Source organism: Pseudophryne corroboree, chromosome 10 (genome assembly GCF_028390025.1).
Source record: "Pseudophryne corroboree isolate aPseCor3 chromosome 10, aPseCor3.hap2, whole genome shotgun sequence".
Taxonomy (NCBI): Eukaryota; Metazoa; Chordata; class Amphibia; order Anura; family Myobatrachidae; genus Pseudophryne; species Pseudophryne corroboree.
Window position 1 is genome coordinate 231,814,312 of NC_086453.1, and position 21,182 is coordinate 231,835,493.

A 21,182-nucleotide genomic window follows, 5' to 3' on the forward strand; every position below is an offset into this window, starting at 1 on the left:
AGAAGAGGCTAAGGTACCATAATAACATTTCAAAGTGTTTAGGGTGTGCAAAAAAAGCTAGCATTAAAATAAGGCATTTGTAATATGAATGAACAGCTGTTTGAAAGCACTTGGAAAAGAACAGGCCTAATGGCCTAGTAGGTGGTCCTCAGCTGGTACTAAAAGGCTGTGACGGTAAAATGTGTCAGTTGTCTCAGGCAAAAGAATACATTTTAATTTTTTTACAGTTTATTGTGGCGAGTATAAAAATAATTTAGGTTTGAGATCCAAGGGGCAATGGCAGGGCACATCATGCTGCAAATCCATCACTATTCAATATATGCAGCTTGGTTCGGGCTATGGAGACACGCCACCAAACTGTGGAGGCGGGGCTATGGTGACATCATCATGCAGCAGGGGTGAGACTATGATGACACTGTTATTGGTAAATCGCATCATTAAGGTCACCTACTTGTGAAGAAAGGGAATTGCGTTCAGGGAGGGTGACCTGCACGTTCAGGTGTCTGGGAATACTGCATGACATTTGTGGCTCTCCTGTACATCCTAAAAGATTAGTCAAGTAAAAATTAAAGTCAATTTTTTTTTGTCTATTATAGTATGAACTAGCTATTTGCATAATGGCCCAATTTCAGCTGACATCCCAGATTGGGGATTGGTTGAGCTGAAGTGGTATTTTCTCTTACGTCCTAGAGGATGCTGGGGACTCCGTAAGGACCATGGGGTATAGACGGGCTCCGCAGGAGATAGGGCACCTAAAAAGAACTTTGACTATGGGTGTGCACTGGCTCCTCCCTCTATGCCCCTCCTCCAGACCTCAGTTAGATCTTGTGCCCAGAGGAGAATGGGTGCACTGCAGAGAGCTCTCCAGAGTTTTCTGTGGAAAAATAATTTTGTTAGGTTTTTTATTTTCAGGGAGTCCTGTTGGCAACAGGCTCCCTGCATCGTGGGACCGAGGATAGAGAAGCAGAGCTGGCTTGTCAAGTTGGGCACTGCTTCTAAGGCTACTGGACACCATTAGCTCCAGAGGGAGTCGGAACACAGGTCTCACCTGGGGTTCGTCCCGGAGCCGCGCCGCTGTCCTCCTCACAGATGCCGAAGGTAGAAGCGGATAGAGAAGACATCTTAGGCGGCAGAAGACATCAGATCATGAGGTACCGCTGCGCGCCATTGCTCCCAGTCACACACACACAGAGCAGCACTGAAGGGTGCAGGGTGCGGGGGGGGGGGGGGGCTGGGCAGCAATAAACCTCACATTTTGGCACAAATACAGTGGCATTAGACTGCGGAGGCAGTAAATCGCTGATCCCCCGCCATTTTATTGAAAAATCACTGGGGCCGAAGCCCGCCGTCGGGTGGGCGGGGCTTGATCCTCAGCACTAACCAGCGCCATTTTCTCCACAGAAGCTGCATGAGAAAGAAAACGCTGGCTCCCTGGTCTCTCCCCTGCTGAACACAGGCTTGAAAAAAGAGGAGGGGGGCACTTTGGCGACGCAGTGAGTGGGAATTGACATAATATATATAAAAAAGCGCTATCTGGATATATATATTTTCTTCCAGTGTTGTTAAGCGCTGGTGTGTGCTGGCATACTCTTTCTCTGTCTCTCCTTAGGACCTGGTTGGGGTTTTGTCCCCTTATAGGTTAATCCCTGTGTGTGTGAGGTGTCGGTACGTGTGTGTCGACATGTCTGAGGCGGAAGGCTTCTCCAAGGAGGAGGTGGAGCAAATGAGTGGTGTGTCCCCGTCGGTTGTGCCGACTCCAGATTGGATGGACATGTGGCATACGCAAGTGTGCAAGTGTGGCATCTTTACATAAAAGGCTTGATAAGGCTGGTTTAGGGGAGACATCAGGCGGTCAATCCTCAGATTGGACCGACTCACAGGGCCTGTCGGGGTCTCAAAAGCGTCCCTTTACACAAGACACTACTACCGACACGGATTCTGATTCCAGTGTCGACTATGACTAAGTAAAATTGCACCCTAGGGTGACTAAAACCATTCAGTGCACAATAAGGGATGTGTTGCATATTGTGGATGAACCCTCGGTCCCCGACACAAGGGTACACATGTTTAAGGAAAAGAAACAGATTATTAATTTTTCCACATCTCATGAATTAAATGAGTTCTTTGGAAAAGCTTGGGAGACTCCGGATAAGAGACCGCAGATCCCCAAAATAATTTTTATGGCATACCCTTTCCCTAAGCAGGACAGGGAGATTTGAGAATCACCCCCCCCCCCCCCTGTGGACAAGGCCCTGACGCGCTTGTCCAAGAAAGTGGCGCTACCGTCTCTTGACACAGCGGCCCTTAAGGACCCTGCAGATCGCAGGCAAGAAACTACCTTAAAGGGTATTTATTCTCATACGGGTGCTGTGTTAAGACCGACGATTGTGTCGGCATGGGTGTGTAGCGCAATTGCAGCTTGGACAGATGAGCTGACAAATCAATTTGATACTATGGATAAGGATACTATATTCCTAACTCTAGCCCATATAAAAGACGCAGTCTTATTTATGAGGGATGCTCAAAGGGACATTGGATTGCTAGCTTCTAGGGCCAATGCCATGTCTATCTCAGCGAGAAGATCCTTATGGACTCGCCAATGGACGGGTGATGCGGATTCCAAAAAACATATGGAAGTACTACCCTATAAGGGTGATGTATTGTTTGGGGATGGGCTGACGGACCTGGTTTCCACAGCTACAGCAGGTAAATCAAATTTTTTACCATATATTCCCCAACAGCAAAAGAAAGCAACACCCTATCAGATGCAGTCCTTTCGGTCGCACAAGTCCAAAAGAGGTCGGGGATCCTCTTTCCTCGCCAGAGGTAAGGGCAGAGGCAAGAGAGCACCTGCTTCGGCAGGTGCCCAGGAACAAAAGTCCTCCCCGGCTGCTCCAAAAACCACAGCATGACGCTGGGACTCCCCTGAGGGAGTCCGCACCGGTGGGGGCACGTCTTCGACTTTTCAGTCAGGCCTGGGTCAGTTCGGACCTGAATCCCTGGGTGTTGGAAATAGTTTCCCAGGGTTACAAATTGGAATTCGAGGATGTGTCCCCGAGCCGATTTTTCAAATCGGCCCTACCAGCTTCCACATCGGAAAGGGATGTAGTGTTAGCTGCAATTCAAACGCTGTGTATACAGCAAGTGATAATCAAGGTTCCCCTGCACCAGCAGGGAAGAGGTTACTATTCAACCCTATTTGTGGTCCCGAAACCGGACGGTACGGTCAGACCGATTTTAAATCTGAAATCCCTAAACTTGTACATAAAAAGATTCAAATTCAAAATGGAATCTCTCAGAGCAATAATAGCCAACATGGAGGAGGGGAGTTTATGGTGTCTCTGGACATAAAAGAAGCGTACCTTCATGTCCCCATATATGCCCCCCATCAGGAATACCTGAGATTCGCTGTACAGGATTGTCATTACCAATTTCAGACGTTGCCGTTTGGACTTTCCACGGCCCCGAGGATTTTCACCAAGATAATGGCGGAAATGATGGTGGTCCTGCGCAAGCATGGAGTCACAATTATCCCATACTTGGACGATCTCCTGATAAAAGCGAGATCAAGGGAGAAATTGCTGAGCAGTGTGGCGCTCTCTCTGAGAGTGCTCCAGCAACACGGTTGGATTCTAAATCTACCGAAGTCACAGTTGATTCCGACAACTCGACTACCGTTCCTAGGTATGATACTGGATACGGAACAAATGAAGGTCTTTCTCCCAATAGAGAAAGCCCAAGACATCCAGAACATGGTCAGAGACCTGATAAAACCGAAAAGGGTGTCAGTTCACCAATGCACTCGAGTTCTGGGGGAAATGGTGGCGGCCTACGAGGCCATTCCCTTCGGAAGGTTCCATGCAAGGACTTTTCAATGGGACCTTCTGGACAAGTGGTCCGGGTCCCATCTGCACTTACATCGGAAAATAACTCTGTCCCCAGGAACCAGAGTGTCCCTCCTGTGGTGGTTGCAAAGTGCTCACCTGCTGGAGGGTCGCCGGTTCGGGATTCAGGACTGGATCCTGGTTACCACGGACGCGAGCCTCCGAGGATGGGGAGCGGTCACACAGGGAAAGACTTTTCAGGGTCTTTGGTCAGACTAGGAGTCCTGTCTACACATCAATGTGTTGGAACTCAGGGCCATTTACAACGGCCTTCGACAAGCGGAGAGTTTTCTTCGAAACCTACCGGTTCTGATTCAATCAGACAATGTCACAGCAGTGGCTCATGTGAACCGCCAAGGCGGGACAAGAAGCAGAGTCGCGATGGCGGAAGCCACAAGGATACTTCGCTGGGCGGAAAATCATGTAAGCGCTCTGTCGGCTGTCTTCATTCCAGGAGTGGACAACTGGGAAGCAGACTTCCTCAGCAGACACGATCTCCATCCAGGAGAGTGGGGACTTCATCAAGAAGTCTTTGCAGACGTAACACGTCTTTGGGGAACTCCTCAAATAGACATGATGGCGTCACGCCTCAACAAAAAACTTCGGAGGTATTGCGCAAGGTCTCGAGACCCTCAGGCAGTAGCAGTAGACGCACTGGTAACACCGTGGGTGTTCGAATCGGTCTACGTGTTTCCTCCTCTTCCTCTCATCACGAAAGTGTTGAGGATCATAAGACGAAGAAGAGTACAGACGATACTCGTTGTCCCAGACTGGCCTCGAAGGGCCTGGTACTCGGATCTACAAGAGATGCTCATAGGAGACCCCTGGCCTCTTCCTCTGAGGGAAGACCTGTTGCAGCAGGGGCCCTGTGTATTTCAAGACTTACCGCGGTTACGTTTGACGGCATGGCGGTTGAACGCCGAATCCTAGCAAAAAAGGGGATTCCGGAAGAGGTCATCCCTACTGTAATAAAGGCTAGGAAGGAGGTGACGATAAAACATTATCACCGTATCTGGCGAAAGTATGTGTCTTGGTGTGAGACCAAGAATGCACCTACGGAAGATTTTCATCTGGGTCGTCTTCTCCACTTCCTACAGACAGGAGTGGATATGGGCCTGAAATTAGGCTCGGTTAAGGTACAGATTTCGGCCCTCTCGGTTTTCTTTCAGAAGGAATTAGCTTCTCTTCCAGGAGTCCAGACGTTTGTAAAGGGAGTGCTGCACATCCAGCCCTCTTTTGTGCCTCCAGTGGCACCATGGGACCTGAACGTGGTGTTGCAGTTCCTAAAATCACACTGGTTTGAACCGCTTAACAAGGTTGAGTTGAAATTTCTTACCTGGAAGGTGGTCATGTTGTTGGCCTAAGCATCAGCAAGGCGAGTGTCAGAATTGGCGGCTCTCTCACACAAGAGCCCCTACTTGATTTTTCATGTGGATCGAGCTGAATTGAGGACACGTCCGCAATTTTTGCCTAAAGTGGTTTCGCCGTTCCATATGAATCAACCTATTGTGGTGCCTGTGACTACCGGTGACCTGGAGGATTCCAGATCCCTGGACGTAGTCAGGGCCTTAAAGATTTATGTAGCCAGGACGGCTAGAATTAGGAAAACAGAGGCTGTTTGTCCTGTATGCGGCCAATAAGATTGGCGCTCCTGCTTCAAAGCAGACTATTGCTCGCTAGATCTGTAATACGATTCAGCAGGCTCACTCTACGGCTGGATTGCCGGTACCAAATTCAGTTAAGGCCCATTCCACGAGGAAGGTGGGCTCTTCTTGGGCGGCTGCCGAGGCGTCTCGGCTTTACAACTTTGCCGAGCGGCGACTTGGTCGGAGTCAAACACTTTTGCTAAATTCTACAAGTTTGATATTCTGGCTGATGAGGACCTAGCGTTTGCTCAGTCGGTGCTGCAGAGTCATACGCACTCTCCCGCCCGATTGGATGCTTTGGTATAAACCCCATGGTCCTTACGGAGTCCCCAGCATCCTCTAGGACGTAAGAGAAAATAAGATTTTAAACCTACCGGTAAATCTATTTCTCCTAGTCCGTAGAGGATGCTGGGCGCCCGTCCCAGTGCGGAAACTCTGCAAGACTTGTATATAGTTGTTGCTTACATAAGGGTTATGTTACAGTTGACATCGGTCTTGGACCGTTACTGTCGTTTGTTCATACTGTTAACTGGTTATGTATGTTCCAGGTTACATGGTATGATTGGTGTGGGCTGGTATGAATCTTGCCCTTGGATTGCTAAATCCTGCCTTGTATTGTCCATCTCCTCTGGGCACAGTTCTCTTACTGAGGTCTGGAGGAGGTGGAGGAGGGGCATAGAGGGAGGAGCCAGTGCACACCCATGGTCAAAGTTCTTTTTAGGTGCCCTATCTCCTGCCGAGCCCGTCTATACCCCATGGTCCTTACGGAGTCCCCAGCATCCTCTACGGACTAGGAGAAATAGATTTACCGGTAGGTTTAAAATCTTATTTTCTGTATTTCCATATAGGTGTATACGTTTGACAGTCTAAGTCTTTAGATTCTTGCTTGCTAGCCATATAGAAAAGCAGTATACCTCCTTTTCCCAGTTCTTCTGTTTTTCCTGAGCAATCCGGCATTAGGTGGCTTATGTAATAGCCTGATTGGTTGATTTGCCTTGTATATGTTTGCCACTTTAAAATACAGGCAAACTCACCGGAATTCCCGTACAGCCTGCATCTCACGGACTATTACATAAACCCTATGATGTGGTGCTGATTGTCTGCTTTGGATCTCTGTAGGGTCTTCAAAGGTTTTAATGAATTGAAAATAAACATTTGGAACCTTTCAGAGACCAAACAAAGGGATTAATAAAAAAAAAACATACCAAAAAAAACCCCTCCTTGGCAGTATACTGTACACTTACAATGACAGAAAGACTACACTGCTGCATTGCATCATTACTAGAAACTCCTGGGCCCTTTTGATATCTGCCCCTTGTTTTCCATCTTTATACCTGCCTCATCTGTGCAGCATAGATTGGAGGAAGATGGGCCTGTAAACTGTTGATGTTGCCTCCTCGAGTTAGCCGGAGCCCTGGTATTTTTTTTCTTTTTCTTTTTTCTTTTTTTTTGGGGGGGGGTTGCCAGTTCTGTAAAACAGGCAGAGATTTGTCTAACCTGCTAAGGTGGGAAAACAGAGGTTTTGCCTGTTGCAACCAATTAGATTGTAGCTAACATTTTAAAGCATGTACTAGATAAATGATAGAATCTGGCTGCTAAAGGCAACACCTCCACCTGTCCTCTTAAGAAGGTTTGATAAATATCCCACACACAGCTGGCCAATCCATATTCAATCTCTTGATCGCAGTTTGTGATTAGCCCCCTTTTTCATTTGGGGCAATGGCAAAGGCATCTTTTATATATAAAACATTAATGTGAAGGTTTGCCATATATAATGGCCAGATAATCACAGAGACATAGAATTTGACAGATAAGAATCAAATGGCCCATCCAGTCTGCCCTTTAAGGGTAGAGTATTTGGAATAGGGTGTTAGAGCTGGTTTAATGGTTTCTTAGGCAATGGGCCCTACACACTGGGCGATTTGCCGCCAAGGTGCCTGACGGCCGATACGGCCGACCCGGCGGATGGGGAGGGGGGGTTGACAGGGGGAGTGAAGTAGCTCACAGCCCTTCATGCTAATATGGACGATATTGTCCATATTGGCTTGCAGGTATAAACGAGCCGGCACCAACGATGAACGACCGCAAGGCCGCGCATTATTCATCGTTGATGCTACACACTGAAAGGTATGAACAATTTCTTGTTCATTACTGAACGAGATTGTTCTTATCGGCCGCACACATCGGCCAGTGTGTAGGGCCCTTAAGAATATCTAATGTAAGGATAATCTTATGTAAGAAGCCAAATTCACTGACTACTCTCTTTCTTTGGTGTATTCTGGTAAGTCTGAGAAGAAAGTTCCTGTTATTCATATAATTGTAAGATCCTGTTCAGTTAGCTGCTTGTCTTTGAGCAATAGGAGCTGCTCATTTACACACTAACATGTTAATGTGGCTGTGCTTCACATTAGATCACTCAGTATTGTAACAAGCCCAGGATGCCTCAATATGGGCCACTTGCCTTCCAAATGAGTTCCTGATAATTAGCATTGTGATGCCACGCCAGATGCGAGATTTCGGGGTAATGGGTTCATTCTATGAGCTATTTGTCTCTGATGTTACTTGTGTTGGGAGCTTCTACTTTGCAGGCATAATGTATCACCGTTGTTAAGCGCTAGCAGCTTAATTTGTTGCCAGTTTCTAAAATGGAATAAATTAACTTTCTTTAGATTCAACAGAGCGATAGTGTCAGACCCAGAGGCTGCATCTTGCAAAGGCGTGATTGCAGCTTTTCATTTACAGATTCATTTGTGACGAGAACCAATAGATAACGTTTATGTATAATAAGTTGTTCCAAGCAGAAATAAGTATCTGTAAGAGGACATTATGGACTAAACATAATTTAAGTTTATTTTATAAACCTTGGTCATTGAAATTAATGTTTTTGAATTAGCTAAATTCTTGATTACTATGGAGGCTGTTATTGCATGGGCTGTCCAGTTCATTACATAGACCGCTGGAATGTCCAGGAGACATAATAATGATGAGTCTCCCTCACGGACTCCCGCATCTGGCTACTTCCCCAGAAGAGCAGGCAGTCTGGTGGCCAATGGTCCCTGTGAATTAGAACACTGTGGTCCAATCCCTGCTGCACATTATTGTGATGATGGAATTTATATTGCCACACTCCCAACACCTCCAATGTGGACATTACCTACAGTATGTGGCACAGGTAAATAGTCCCCACGTATGGCTTAAAATTGAACAGCGCTATACACTTGCTTAGCATTACCAAGCAATTAATTTTACGCATATCAGCTCTGAGATATAAGTACTCTTAATTTAGCAAAAACATGTGTCTATTACAGTATTTATGACAGTTATCACATAAACTGTAGTAAAATCCAAGACATGTTTATTTTCCACTACAGGCAGTTACACAAGCAGGTGCAGGATACACAGGTCAGTTACAGCAAAACAGAGTTCACAAACACAAGTTCTTAAGTGGAGCCTAAGGTCCAGGACCCCTAACAGTAGCCGCCCCATGGCCTGTCAACTGGGCAGCTTGTTCACCATCAGGAACCTGCTTTTTGTGTCTGAAACCCTTTCCACACAAACTTGACAGGTGCCTGCAATTAGCTGCTTCTCAACCCTGGCTAACAGCAACACCTGGCCTGAATTCTTTCCAGCCACAGTCCTGCATTTCTAAACCCATGTCTCATTTGTGCTGTCTTTGTCACATTGCCACTTAACACATGCACAGTGCACTTGAGCTTCCGTTTGCAGATTCAGTATAAAATCCCTATCTCTTTTGAAAAGGGTATGGATCGTTGGGTCGACTCAACTTAGGTCGACCACTGAAGGTCGACATGCATTAGGTCGACAGGGGCAATAGGTCAACATGGTCATTAGGTTGACATGTGCTAGGTCGACAGGTCAAAAGGTCGACATGAGTTTTTGGACTTTTTTCGGTGGTGCTTTCTTCGCAAAGTGACGGGGAACCCGAATTAGTGCACTGTTCCCAATTGTAGTCCACGTGGATCGTAAAGTATGAAAAAGTCCAAAAATTTAAAATAAAATGTGAAAAACTCACGGCGACCCTTTGACCTGTCGACCTAGTACATGTCGACCTAATGCATGTTGACCTAATGACTGTCGTCCTAAGTTGTGTCAACCTAACGAGCGTATCCCTTTGAAACCAGTCGTCTTAGCCAGATTTAGGGATTTTCCCTGTTTCATAAATATGCAAAAAATTTTTTGCTTTAACAACACATACTAAGGCATAAGTTGTGACGTGTTCTAGTGGAATGGGTATGCGTGACCGCCGGTCAGCATACCTCTGTAACAAGCCTGACAAGCCCCTTGCGCTCCGGCCACGCTGGCCGACCTTGCACTGGCCACGCTGTGGGCTCGGTGGGTATAGTCCCTGCTAGTCGGCATGTCTCTCGGGATTTTCACGTAACTACGACCCGTTCTAGTATGTTATATTCTTCCAGTGTTACAGCCTCCGAACACAAGTCGGTGGTTCTTATTGCTAAATTTGAACTTGTTAGTTCTCACTTGCAGCATAACTCTGTGCAAGTGCTTGTGCTCATTGCAAGGGCATCACGAAACGTTTGTCTGCTGGCATCATTAGCTCTCTATTAAATAGCACATTAACTGTGGAGAGAAATGAAGGCTCATCAAAGATTTCCAGAAACACTTGTGTCTCCAACTCATCTTGTATTGATGATCCCATTCATAGACACTACTCTGCCGCAGATTGGGGTCCACTCTAACAAGTGACTCTCCTAATAGACCTTCCCCTGCATGGGATGAAAGCAATCTACATTCTGTACATAGGAACTGGGAGCTGCGAGCAGTGCTGTAATGAGGGTTTGGGTGCCAATGGTTCTCTGACTATTTGAAGAACTTTTTGTTGAAATCGGCTTAAGCTGAACAAATACAAACTGTTTTGTGAGAAATGACACAGCTGGCACTGCTGTGAGACGTGGCTAGGAAAGGCTTTGTGTGTTTGCTATAGAGAGGCTAGACAGGAGGGTAGACTTAGAGGTTACACAGCTGGCCTGCTGACCTCTGACCTGTTGATAATTCAAAATGATGGCTCAATATCCCTGAAGACTGATTGATTGAGATCTTGATAGTGGCAATGTTCCTGTTGTCATGGTTCCATTATTATGGCACGGTATTTGTAAATAATCCTAATCTTCAGCTGTATTATCATTATCATCATGACAAAATGCTGGTAATGACATTTCCAAACAGATGTTAGCACTATGGTAATCCTGAATGTATTAAACACGAGCTTGTGCACAGGGCTGGGTTTGGAATTGAGCACGGTAGGCCAGTGCTAAGGGCTGGTGTAGCTTCTTTGTCCACGCTGTTTATCTTGTATTATTAATGGGAAATTTAAGGAGAAGTAAAACAAATCAAAAAGTGCAGTATCAGAGAAACAGACAATGCCACTGTATGCTGCATTGTGAAGGGTATAGCAATGCTAGAGAGTGCGGCGTTTAGATCAGGCTTCGGACATCCACGGTTGTGGGGCCTACAGGCTCTGGTGATGTAAAGCCTTATTGTATCAGCTGCTTTTGCCACTAGTACTAGCTCTATACTAGTTTTCATATTTATTAATATTTTTTTTGTTTTGTTATTGAGCGCTCACATATTACGCAGCACATTACAGAGAATATTTAGTCATTCACAGCAGACTTTGCCCCATTGGAGCGTATATTCTAAATGCCCTATACACAGACATACACAGTTGGACTATTAACCGATCCTTGTGTTTTTGCCTTGTGGGCGGATACCGGAGTGTCAGGAGGAAGGCTGTGCAAACACGGGGAGAACCTACAAATGCCACACAGATAGGGCTCTGGTGTGTATTGAAACCATGACCCTAGTGCCGTAAGGCAGCAATGCTTACCACTGTACCACCATGCTATTATGATGCTTATTTCTAGTGAATTTGTCTTCACTCTCTTTCTTCTGTGTTGCAGTGTGTCGGGGAATGCTCTGCGGCTTTGGTGCTGTGTGCGAGAAGAGCAGCAATGACCCATCTCAGGCAGCCTGTGTCTGCAAGAAATCTGCCTGCCCCACCGTGGTGGCGCCCGTTTGTGGATCTGACTACTCCACCTACAGCAACGAGTGTGAACTTGAAAGAGCCCAGTGCAACCAGCAGCGGAGAATCAAAGTGATCAGCAAAGGTCCTTGCGGTAAGAGCCCTGATTGTCCCTATGAATTGTGCATTGCAGAGAAATGACAGGGGAGCGGGAAGAACATTGAGTTTCTTTATTCTCCGCCATATATGATTTGTACACCTTACTTCCAGGATTAGGGCCAGCAAGACTCATGTAAGATGTGTAATGACACGCTATATACAGTAGCTGTTGGATCAGATGTATGATCCATCCTTTCTGCAGAGCTCTGTGTTATACATGGCTTCTCCCCTCCCTCGCTTTTATGTCTCTCTAATGAGAGATATAATAAATGGCGTCTTTCCTTCCTAAGCTAAATAGCTCCCTGGCCATACATATTCTATAATGTGCAGTCTTACTGTTTACTGCCCATGCAGTACCATCATCTGAGCTCCGCTGCACGCCCGGCTGCACCCTGGCTCATCGTGATAACTGCTAAAATGCGCAGTACGCAGGCACTTTGCATCTCCCTGATGTAATACACGTGGCTTCACCTTCTTACTATACATGTTCCAGTTTTGATGTATAAAATATGGCCTTTTGTTAAATGTTCCCCCATGCAGTACCTTGATTACATATTCCGTGAATGGCTTTTTTTCTGTGCACTTATACACTTCGATTGCAGTACAGAAATCCTAGCAGGATCTATAAAACAAAGCTTTCACTTCTCCTTCATAGCGCCAGAGGAGATGCATTATGTGCTGCCTCTTTCAGTACAAATCTCTGATCAGATACATAGTGCTAATACTTCCCTTTTGTTGCATAGAGGACCTTGCAGCCACACTCGGGCCACAATTCTCAATCTCAACTTAAACACTTCTGTGTCTTCATATTGCCTACTTAATGTAAAATGGTGCAAAATGTGGTGCTGCAGAGCGGATGGCATGCAGTCACAAGTCACGAGGCCGACACTGTCATAATGGGCATGATTCAGATGCAGTTGCAATTTCGATGGTGTTGCAAGTGAGCAATTATCGGCAGGCTGCGCATGCGTTACAGCCATAGTGCGTACGTGCCAGGGTACCTTTGCGATACGGCTTGCAGTGAGGAACCAGTTGCAGAGAGATTGACGGGAAGAGGACATTTGGTGGGAGGTAACGGGGAGTGTCTTCAAAGATGCAGGCGTGTCATAGCCTATTTTTGTGTCATGTCTTGAACACGTGACTGCCATCTCAACCACGGTGCCAGCTTCGCTGCTCCCGTGGCTATTCTGCCCAGCCCTGGAGGCACTCAGGAAGTCGATGTTCCTTGCACCAGCACTGGTTGCTACGGAGTGCGCAGTTGCTGAACATATTGCAATGGCTTCAGTGAGCGTCTTTGTTCACTTTGGGCGGCTGCTACACTTGCATTGCCTTGCAGTTCCATCACTAAAAACGATCATTGCTTCGTCGGCATTGCAACCACATCTGAATCAGGCCCAGAATGTCGACACATGGTTTTAGGGTCAGGGTTAAATGAAAAGTGCATTGGAAATTGACAATCTGTCAGTGTCAACATTGTGGATGATGATATTTGTCATGTCGGCGTACTGTACATGTTGACATTCAGATCATGTAGATGTTCTGGTGTCAACATTTTGTATATTGACTCAATATAAAGCACTCAACCAGAAAATACCTAATAATACTGACTTAGGTCTGATTCTGAGTCGCAGGCAAGTCGCAATGCGCCCAAAGCTCACAGATAACCGCATACTGCGCATGCGCTAAAGACAGAAATCTGTTTCTGCACGTGCGCCAGATCAGGTATACGCATGCATACAAGTTTCCTAGTGCATGTGGATTGATTCATCCATTGACTGAGCACACTATCAGTAACTGGGCGCATGTGGAACTCTGAGTGTCTTGGGAGTGTATGCTGGCTTTCACGCATATAGAAATTGGAAGCCTGTTTTAGATGGATCTTTTGGATCCATTATGGAGGTGGTGCAAGTCCATATACTCTTACAGAAGTAAGAACATAGGGCAGGGCAGGCGCACACTTCTGTCTACATGAGCGGATTCTCGCATTAGCATAAAGAATTTAGTAGGCTAACTTGGCCAAATGGAAAAGCACAAGACTTAGTATCAGGGCCTTAAACTCGGCATTGAGCCCTTATGACCAGATTACCTGGTCGCCCACATGACTCATTTTGTCTTGAAACATCTCTTTCCCAGAAGCAATGACGAGGCCCAGGCTTGGGTCTTCATTCCATGCAATCTGCTGCATTGTTCCTAGTTGGCCGTCTGCACTGGGTGAGACTGGTGGAGCTGTGATGTTTGGCTGCATGCTGCTACTAAGATGTAGGCGCTGTAAACGAGACCCAGTCCCCCTTCTCTCAAAGCAAATTAGCTGGACCTTTCTGTCTCACTCTGCTGAGGCTCATGGCTGCCCTCACTGTTATGAGAAATAGCCTGGAGGTAATTGCTGCAAACACAGACACTATCTCCGCATACCATCACAAGAGCTTACTAATTGGTGAATGTGCGAAAACCTTTGAGTTTCTGAAGCTAGGTTCTGTATACCATTTCCTTCATTAATACCATTTCCTTCATTAATTACATTTTCTGTTTTGCACCAAAATGACTGGGTTTTTTCATCCTCATTTAAGTAATGAATTAATCATACTAGTGTGTGGGCCTTGCAGCTCTCTTTTTCTCTGACGTCCTAGTGGATGCTGGGAACTCCGTAAGGACCATGGGGAATAGCGGGCTCCGAAGGAGACTGGGCACTCTAAGAAAGAATTAGGACTACCTGGTGTGCACTGGCTCCTCCCTCTATGCCCCTCCTCCAGACCTCAGTTAGAATCTGTGCCCGGCTCGAGCTGGTTGCACACTAGGGGCTCTCCTGAGCTTCTAGAAAAGAAAGTATTTATTAGGTTTTTTATTTTCAGTGAGATCTGCTGGCAACAGACTCACTGCAACGAGGGACTTAGGGGAGAGAAGCGAACCTACCTGCTTGCAGCTAGCTTGGGCTTCTAGGCTACTGGACACCATTAGCTCCAGAGGGATCGAACACAGGCCCTGCCACGGTCGTCCGGTCCCGGAGCCGCGCCGCCGTCCCCCTTGCAGAGCCAGAAGCATGAAGATCTTCACGGAAATCGGCGGCTGAAGACTCCGGTCTTCATTAAGGTAGCGCACAGCACTGCAGCTGTGCGCCATTGCTCCCTGTGCACACCACATACTCCGGTCACTGATGGGTGCAGGACGCTGGGGGGGGGGGGGGGGGGGGCGCCGCGCCCTGGGCAGCAATTAGAGTACCTTAAAGTGGCTAATCACACATAATATAGCCTAAGAAGCTATATATGTGTAAAATACCCCTGCAACATTATTATTATAAAAGCGGGAGAAGTCCGCCGAAAAAGGGGCGGGGCTATCTCCCTCAGCACACTGGCGCCATTTCCTCTCACAGCTCCGCTGGAAGGACGCTCCCCAGGCTCTCCCCTGCAGTTTCCAGGCTCAATAGGGTAAAAAAGAGAGGGGGGGCACTAAATTTAGGCGCAAATACTATATATATAGCGGCTATAGGGTAAATCACTTGTGTAGTGTAACTCCCTGCATTATATAGCGCTGTGGTGTGTGCTGGCATACTCTCTCTCGGTCTCCCCAAAGGACTTTGTGGGGTCCTGTCCTCAGTCAGAGCATTCCCTGTGTGTGTGCGGTGTGTCTGTACGGCTGTGTCGACATGTTTGATGAGGAGGCTTATGTGGAGGCGGAGCAAGTGCCGATAAATGTGATGTCACCCCCTGCGGGGTCGACACCTGAGTGGATGGATATGTGGAAGGAATTACGCGACAGTGTCAACTCCTTACATAAAAAGTTTGACGACATAGCAGATGTGGGACAGCCGGCTTCTCAGCCCGTGCCTGCCCAGGCGTCTCAAAAGCCATCAGGGGCTCAAAAACGCCCACTACCTCAGATGGCTGACACAGATGTCGACACGGATACTGACTCCAGTGTCGACGACGATGAGACTAGTGTACATTCCAACAGAGCCACCCGTTACATGATTACGTCAATGAAAAATGTGTTGTACTTTTCTGACATTAACCCAGGTACCACAAAAAAGGATATTATGTTTGGGGAGAAAAAGCAACCAGTGGTTTTTCACCCATCTGATGAGTTGAATGAAGTGTGTGAAGAAGCGTGGGCTTCCCCCGATAAGAAATTAGTGATTTCTAAAAAGTTGCTAATGGCGTACCCTTTCCCGCCAGAGGACAGGATACGTTGGGAGACATCCCCTAGGGTGGATAAAGCGCTCACACGCTTGTCAAAGAAGGTGGCACTACCGTCTCAGGATACGGCCGCCTTAAAGGAGCCTGCGGATAGAAAGCAGGAGGCTATCCTGAAGTCTGTATATACACACTCAGGTATACTGAGACCGGCTATTGCTTCAGCATGGATGTGCAGTGCTGCTGCTGCGTGGTCAGATTCCCTGTCTGATAACATTGATACCCTCGACAGGGACACTATATTGCTAACCATAGAGCATATTAAAGACGCAGTCTTATACATGAGAGATGCACAGAGGGATATTTTCCGGCTGGCATCTAGAATTAATGCAATGTCCATTTCTGCCAGGAGAGGATTGTGGACTCGGCAGTGGACAGGTGATGTAGATTCTAAAAGGCACATGGAGGTTTTGCCTTACAAAGGTGAGGAATTGTTTGGGGACGGTCTCTCGGACCTCGTTTCCACAGCAACAGCTGGGAAGTCGACATTTTTACCCCATGTACCCTCACAGCCAAAGAAAGCACCGTATTATCAGGTACAGTCCTTTCGGCCCCAGAAAGGCAAGCGGGTTAAAGGCGCGTCCTTTCTGCCCAGAGGCAGAGGTAGGGGGAAAAAGCTGCACCATACAGCCACTTCCCAAGAACAAAAGTCCTCTCCCGCTTCCTCTAAGTCCACCGCATGACGCTGGGGCTCCACAGGCGGAGCCAGGTGCAGTGGGGGCCCGTCTCCGGAACTTCAGCGACCAGTGGGCTCGCTCACGGGTGGATCCCTGGATTCTACAAGTGGTATCTCAGGGGTACAAGCTGGAATTCGAGACGTCTCCCCCTCGCCGTTTCCTCAAATCAGCCTTGCCAACAGCTCCCCCAGACAGGGAGGCAGTGCTGGAGGCGATTCACAAGCTGTATTCTCAGCAGGTGATAATCAAGGTACCCCTCCTTCAACAAGGACGGGGTTACTATTCCACAATGTTTGTGGTACCGAAACCGGACGGTTCGGTGAGACCCATTTTAAATTTGAAATCCTTGAACACTTATATAAGAAGGTTCAAGTTCAAAATGGAATCGCTCAGGGCGGTTATTGCAAGCCTGGACGAAGGGGATTACATGGTATCACTGGACATCAAGGATGCTTACCTGCATGTCCCCATTTACCCTCCTCACCAGGAGTACCTCAGATTTGTGGTACAGGACTGTCATTACCAATTCCAGACGTTGCCGTTTGGTCTGTCCACGGCACCGAGGGTATTTACCAAGGTAATGGCCGAAATGATGATACTCCTTCGGAAAAAGGGAGTTTTAATTATCCCGTACTTGGACGATCTCCTTATAAAGGCGAGGTCCAGGGAGCAGTTGTTGGTCGGCGTAGCACTATCTCGGGAAGTGCTACAACAGCACGGCTGGATTCTGAATATTCCAAAGTCGCAGCTGGTTCCTACAACGCGCCTACTGTTCCTGGGGATGGTTCTGGACACAGACCAGAAAAAAGTGTTTCTCCCGGAGAAGAAAGCCAAGGAGTTGTCATCTCTAGTCAGAGACCTCCTGAAACCAAAACAGGTGTCGGTGCATCACTGCACGCGAGTCCTGGGAAAGATGGTAGCTTCCTACGAAGCAATTCCATTTGGCAGGTTCCATGCAAGGATCTTTCAGTGGGATCTGTTGGACAAGTGGTCCGGATCGCATCTTCAGATGCATCGGCTGATAACCCTGTCTCCAAGGACCAGGGTGTCTCTGCTGTGGTGGCTGCAGAGTGCTCATCTTCTAGAGGGCCGCAGATTTGGCATACAGGACTGGGTCCTGGTGACCACGGATGCCAGCCTTCGAGGCTGGGGGGCAGTCACACAGGGAAGAAACTTCCAAGGACTATGGTCAAGCCAGGAGACTTCCCTACACATAAATATTCTGGAACTACGGGCCATTTACAATGCCCTAAGTCAGGCAAGAGCCCTGCTTCAACACCAGCCGGTGCTGATCCAGTCAGACAACATCACGGCGGTAGCCCATGTAAACCGACAGGGCGGCACAAGAAGCAGGTTGGCGATGGCAGAAGCCACAAGGATTCTCCGATGGGCGGAAAATCACGTGATAGCACTGTCAGCAGTGTTCATTCCGGGAGTGGACAACTGGGAAGCAGACTTCCTCAGCAGACACGACCTCCACCCGGGAGAGTGGGGACTTCATCCAGAAGTCTTCAAAAAGATTGTAAACTGTTGGGAAAGGCCACAGGTGGACATGATGGCGTCCCGCCTCAACAAAAAACTAAAAAGATATTGCGCCAGGTCAAGGGACCCTCAGGCGATAGCTGTGGACGCTCTAGTGACACCGTGGGTGTACCAGTCGGTTTATGTGTTCCCTCCTCTGCCTCTCATACCCAAGGTACTGAGAATAATAAGAAGGAGAGGAGTAAGAACTATACTCTTGGTTCCGGATTGGCCAAGAAGAGCTTGGTACCCAGAACTTCAATAAATGATCTCAGAGGACCCATGGCCTCTGCCGCTCAGACAGGACCTGCTGCAGCAGGGGCCCTGTCTGTTCCAAGACTTACCGCGGCTGCGTTTGACGGCATGGCGGTTGAACACCGGATCCTAAAAGAAAAGGGCATTCCGGAGGAAGTCATTCCTACACTGATTAAAGCTAGGAAAGATGTGACCGCAAAACATTATCACCGCATATGGTGGAAATATGTTGCTTGGTGTGAGGCCAGGAAGGCCCCAACGGAGGAATTTCAGCTAGGTCGATTTCTGCACTTCCTACAGTCAGGGGTGACTATGGGCCTAAAATTGGGTTCCATTAAGGTCCAGATTTCGGCTCTGTCGATTTTCTTCCAAAAAGAACTGGCTTCACTGCCTGAAGTTCAGACTTTTGTAAAGGGAGTGCTGCATATTCAGCCCCCTTTTGTGCCCCCTTGGGATCTCAACGTGGTGTTGGATTTCCTAAAGTCGCATTGGTTTGAGCCACTTAAAACCGTGGAGATAAAGTTCCTCACGTGGAAGGTGGTCATGCTGTTGGCCTTGGCGTCGGCCAGGCGTGTACCAGAATTGGCGGCTTTGTCATGTAAAAGCCCTTATCTGATTTTTCATATGGATAGGGCGGAATTGAGGACTCGTTCCCAATTCCTTCCAAAGGTGGTATCAGCTTTTCATGTGAACCAACCTATTGTGGTACCTGCGGCTACTCTGGACTTGGAGGATTCCAAGTTGCTGGACGTAGTCAGGGCCCTGAAAATATATGTTTCCAGGACGGCTAGAGTCAGAAAAACTGACTCGCTATTTATCCTGTATGCACCCAACAAGCTGGGTGCTCCTGCTTCAAAGCAAACTATTGCTCGCTGGATCTGTAGCACGATTCAACTTGCACATTCGGCGGCTGGTCTGCCGCAGCCTAAATCTGTAAAAGCCCATTCCACGAGGAAGGTGGGCTCTTCTTGGGCGGCTGCCCGAGGGGTCTCGGCTTTACAACTTTGCCGAGCTGCTACTTGGTCGGGTTCAAACACGTTTGCAAAATTCTACAAGTTAGATACCCTGGCTGAGGAGGACCTTGAGTTTGCTCATTCGGTGCTGCAGAGTCATCCGCACTCTCCCGCCCGTTTGGGAGCATTGGTATAATCCCCGTGGTCCTTACGGAGTTCCCAGCATCCACTAGGACGTCAGAGAAAATAAGAATTTACTCACCGGTAATTCTATTTCTCGTAGTCCGTAGTGGATGCTGGGCGCCCATCCCAAGTGCGGATTGTCTGCAATACTTGTATATAGTTATTGCCTAACTAAAGGGTTATTGTTTGGAGCCATCTATTCGAGAGGCTCAGTTGTTGTTCATACTGTTCACTGGGTATAGTATCACGAGTTGTACGGTGTGATTGGTGTGGCTGGTATGAGTCTTACCCGGGATTCCAAATCCTTTCCTTATTGTGTCAGCTCTTCCGGGCACAAGCCCTCATTCCGAGTTGTTCGCTCGCAAGGCGATTTTAGCAGTATTGCACACGCTAAGCCGCCGCCTACTGGGAGTGAATCTTAGCTTCTTAAAATTGCGAACGATGTATTCGCAATATTGCGATTACACACCTCGTAGCAGTTTCAGAGTAGCTTCAGACTTACTCGGCATCTGCGATCAGTTCAGTGCTTGTCGTTCCTGGTTTGACGTCACAAACACTCCCAGCGTTCGCCCAGACACTCCTCCGTTTCTCCGGCCACTCCTGCGTTTTTTCCGGAAACGGTAGCGTTTTTTCCCACACGCCCATAAAACGGCCTGTTTCCGCCCAGTAACACCCATTTCCTGTCAATCGCATTACGATCGCCAGACCGATGAAAAAGCCGTGCATAGCAAATTTACTTGGCGCAGTCGCAGTGCGGACATTGCGCATGCGCATTAAGCGGAAAATCGCTGCGATGCGAAGATTTTTACCGAGCGAACAACTCGGAATGAGGGCCACAGTTTCCCTAAATGAGGTCTGGAGGAGGGGCATAGAGGGAGGAGCCAGTGCACACCAGGTAGTCCTAATTCTTTCTTAGAGTGCCCAGTCTCCTTCGGAGCCCGCTATTCCCCATGGTCCTTACGGAGTTCCCAGCATCCACTACGGACTACGAGAAATAGAATTACCGGTGAGTAAATTCTTATTATTATTGTGTTACTTTTGTTGGTTTAGTACTATTTATTACATTGGTCGAAATGAACTTATAAATACACAGAAGAGTAAATAAAGGGTATATATGTTCAAGATACCGGCTGTCGGGATTCCAGCACCCGAAATACGGATGCCGGAATCCCGACACCCGCCAGAAGACCAACACCGGAATCCTGACAACCGGTAACCCGAAGGTAAGTATAGCCGGTAGGGTTAGAAGGTAGTTTGAATACTTACCTCACCTCTGTTGGGATCTTGACGCTCGGGATGTGGGTGTCAGTATTGTGACCGCCTGCATCTCATCCTCCGGGATCACATACCAATCCAATTAAAGGACCTCAGGAAGTGGATAGATATGTAGGGGTATATTTACTAAGCCTTGGAGAGAGATAAAGTAAAGAGAGAAAAAGTACCTACCAATCAGCTCCTGTCATGTTACAGGCTGTGTTTGAAAAATCACAGTTAGCTGCTGGTTGGTTTGTATTTTGGGGTCTATGTCCCCAAGTCTTGGAGAGAGATAAAGTACAACCAACCAACTCCTGTCATTTTTCAGACACATCCGGTAACATGGCAGTTAGGAGCTGAGTTGCTGGTACTTTATCTCTCTCCACTTTATCTCTCTCCAAGGCTTGGTAAATAGACCCCTAAATCTCTCTTCACTTTATCTTTCTGAGGCATGGTAAATAG

General features: G+C 47.6%; 1 protein-coding gene across 8 annotated transcripts in view; it reads left to right on the plus strand.

Annotated features, from left to right (window-relative positions):
- The window catches only part of AGRN (agrin), a 709,575-nt gene that overhangs the window by 436,454 nt on the left and 251,939 nt on the right, over nucleotides 1-21,182 (plus strand). For all 8 annotated transcript variants that reach the window (XM_063943138.1, XM_063943142.1, XM_063943139.1 and 5 more), the window contains one exon: nucleotides 11,470-11,685. In XM_063943138.1, coding sequence (XP_063799208.1) covers nucleotides 11,470-11,685 — 216 coding nt within the window. The remainder of the gene's footprint in view (nucleotides 1-11,469; nucleotides 11,686-21,182) is intronic.